The 735-nt window shown below is 59.2% G+C and overlaps 1 protein-coding gene across 1 annotated transcript in view; it reads right to left on the bottom strand.

Annotated features, from left to right (window-relative positions):
- Nucleotides 1-48: 48 nt before the first annotated feature.
- The window catches only part of LOC104158870 (Down syndrome cell adhesion molecule-like protein 1), a gene marked incomplete at both ends in the record, with an annotated part of 3,641 nt that continues 2,954 nt past the window's right edge, over nucleotides 49-735 (bottom strand). Inside the window, 3 exons of the mRNA XM_009696629.1 lie at nucleotides 49-108; nucleotides 294-449; nucleotides 543-714. Of these exons, the coding sequence (XP_009694931.1) occupies nucleotides 49-108; nucleotides 294-449; nucleotides 543-714 (388 nt within the window). The remainder of the gene's footprint in view (nucleotides 109-293; nucleotides 450-542; nucleotides 715-735) is intronic.

The raw sequence follows: 735 nt of genomic DNA, 5'->3' as shown, positions 1-735 counted from the left end.
CTCCAGGGCCGCCCCCGCCACCCAGCAGTCCCCAGCTTCCCCACCCACCGCCAACCACCCGCAGCTCCGAGACCCACCTGATCAGCATTTCAGCCAAACTCTTGGCATCTGTGCAAGAGACACAAAAAACAAGAAGCAAGGTTTTTTATTGTTCTTTGGTGGTTTTTTTTTGTGTGGTGTGGGCTTTGTTTTGTTTTGTTTTTAGAGAGCTGTTTAGGGCATAAAGAGCCAGTCCAGGAAAGCTCAGCTCTTCAGTCCGGTCCCATGCACTGTGCCTCTGAGCCCCATCTCACCTCGAAGCCTCTTCAGCCGCTTCTCCTTCCTCTTCTTGCGGATGATGAAGAGCAGGGCCACTCCCAGTGTGGCAAGGATCACGGGGCAGGCGATGGTGAAGAGCTTCTTCACATCATCACCCTCCCCTTGGGCAGACTTGATAGGGGGGATGGTGCCTAGGGCAGAGGGCGGGCAGGTAGGCCGTCAGCGCTCCCGGTTTCCCCCTCACCTCAGCAGTGCAGCCCCCAGCCCGTCCCCCCCCAACTCACTGCCATCGTAGTCCAGCGTGGCAAACTGCGCGGTCTCGTTGCCGCAGCCGGCACTGTTGCAGGCCTTCATGCGGAGCTCGTACCACGTGGCCTCGCGCAGCTCTGTGAGGAAGACCTCGCTGGAGCTGTTGGTACGAAGGCTCTGCCAGACCCAGTTGCCCTTGGGCCGGTACTCCAGGACGATGGCGGTGAT

The sequence above is a fragment of the Cariama cristata genome, unplaced genomic scaffold, assembly GCF_000690535.1.
Source record: "Cariama cristata isolate BGI_N322 unplaced genomic scaffold, ASM69053v1 scaffold33023, whole genome shotgun sequence".
Lineage (NCBI taxonomy): Eukaryota > Metazoa > Chordata > Aves > Cariamiformes > Cariamidae > Cariama > Cariama cristata.
This window is presented reverse-complemented; position numbering and strand designations above follow the sequence as displayed.